This window comes from Aptenodytes forsteri, unplaced genomic scaffold, assembly GCF_000699145.1.
Source record: "Aptenodytes forsteri isolate BGI_AS27 unplaced genomic scaffold, ASM69914v1 Scaffold1, whole genome shotgun sequence".
NCBI lineage: Eukaryota > Metazoa > Chordata > Aves > Sphenisciformes > Spheniscidae > Aptenodytes > Aptenodytes forsteri.
This window is the reverse complement of record NW_008795035.1, coordinates 3,898,675-3,900,570: the sequence shown is the minus strand read 5'-3', so window position 1 is coordinate 3,900,570 and position 1,896 is coordinate 3,898,675. Positions and strand designations below refer to the sequence as shown.

Below are 1,896 nucleotides of genomic sequence, written 5' to 3'. Positions count from 1 at the left end.
AAAAAAAAAAAAAAAAGAAATCAGTACCGATCTCTGTTTCTCTGGTTGCCACCAGATCTGTTTCTCCATTCTTCAACTATAGGAGGGGGATCTGCAGGGCGCTTCAGATACTCTTGGTATTCTTCATCATCCGATGTGAATCGATGAGCAAACATCTTTTCATAATTCAGGGGCACGTCAGCCAAGGAAGTCATTCTGAAAACTTTAAACATAAACACAATAAAAGTGGCTTTAGCAATGTATGAAGACTCTTACTGTAATAGCTACCAAAATCCACTTAGGGCAAATGAAGGACAATGAAAAGTTACATTCAGATTAACACAGCAGTTAAGTTTTGGTCAGACAGCATAGATGACTGGCTCTTAAGTCTGACTATCTAAGACTGTAAATAACTCCTCTGAATAGGTTATCTCTGGATTGGAAAGCAATTCCCATTCCATGTGCAGCCTTTGGACATCTATACTGGATATGCAGACACTGATCGGTCTAAACACTGGGGGTGGTTTTAAGGGAATCCATCCACACAGGGGAAATTCAACTCAGATTAATACCTAATACAGTCAGCCATTACACAGCAGCATCTTTGAATCAATTTTGATAGACCTAGATTAGATGAGCTGTGGTAGAAAGATACAGGACATTTCTGAGGGTTACTAATAGAAAAAAGTAGTTCTTCAGAATGCACTCCCAATCTACTCCTAATCCATTTTTGACAAGAAAAACATTACTACAATCAACTTGAAAAGTTTGCTAAGGTAGAATATCATGCAAAGCCTACAGATACACGTAGCCAGCAAAGCAAAATAATCAGATTTATACACAATAATTTATGTGTTGATAACTCGATTCAGGGAAAGGACAGCACCTAAGAGGATGTTAAATTACCTCATAATATGCCTCTCTGATGGAGTTTGTGTTTAAGGCCTTAGTTTCCTTATTTACTTGGCTATATACGCATTTGCCCTTCAGATGTTGGTGCTATCTAGTACTGTCCATTAGTAAAAGTCTGGCCCTAATAGCAGATGCTGAGAAAGGCTCTACGCCTACTGTTTTAACAAGCCCTGGGTAATTTAGAGCATTAAAGGTCTTTGCCTCTAGACTTCTAGATTAAGCTCTTCTGCTGTCTCCTGAAGATTTGCAGGCAGGCACCTTGCAAACTGGCGGGAAGGAAGGAGGAGACAGGTTTCTTCTGGAGCCTGAGAGCTAAAACATATATCCTCAATGACCAAGCCCAATTCTTCTCCACGCTGTACCCACAAGCAGCTTGAGACTAGGGTAAGTGAGATGTTTATGGGGAATACAGCACAGTACTCTTTCTGTAGACTGAACTCCCCTTCCGTCAGCTTCAGAAAGTTCAGTGTCTGGTGATGTCCAGAGCCCATCTGGAGATGGGCCTTCCCCCTTCCACCTAATGACGCAGCGTAAGTCTTTCTGAAGCAGGCATAGGAGTTATTCCTGCAGGATGTCCAGTGACTTCATCCTCCTTTTTTTGCAATGAGCTAACCTCGTTAGCTTTTACTATGAGCTATCTCCAAGGAACTTCGCTCCTTAGGGGCTATCACAGTCGGGGCGGGGGGTAACGCTGCCCTGGGGACCCACTACGGCCCTCTCCGGAGAGCAGTGGGAGCTGCTCTCCTCACGATTAATAATTTTAGTATCAGTGTTCATCCTGCGGGGGCCGGTAACAGGGGAGACCCGTCACCTTCCTCCGCCCAGGGCCAAACACTGCCTTGAGCCACGGACGGGGCTCACTCCCCTCAGGAGGGCTCGCGCCGGAGCCATCTTCCCCTCACGGCGGGTCGGGCCGGGGCCCTGTCCCCTCACAGCGCGGGGGGCGCCGCTGCACCTCTGGCGCCTCCGGCCGGAGCCCGCCGCGGGAAGAGCCGAGGGGAGCAG

General features: G+C 46.5%; 1 protein-coding gene across 2 annotated transcripts in view; it reads right to left on the bottom strand.

Annotated features, from left to right (window-relative positions):
• The window catches only part of FAM103A1 (family with sequence similarity 103 member A1), a 3,720-nt gene extending 2,813 nt beyond the window's left edge, over positions 1-907 (bottom strand). Inside the window, exons 1-2 of one of the 2 annotated variants that reach the window (XM_009276532.2) lie at positions 886-907; positions 28-202 (exon numbers count right to left, since the gene is read on the bottom strand). In XM_009276532.2, coding sequence (XP_009274807.1) covers positions 28-194 — 167 coding nt within the window. In that variant the 5' untranslated portion in view covers positions 195-202; positions 886-907. Of the gene's footprint in view, positions 1-27; positions 213-885 lie in introns of those variants that run through there. The other variant, XM_019471349.1, reaches the window with a different exon arrangement.
• Positions 908-1,896: the final 989 nt, after the last annotated feature.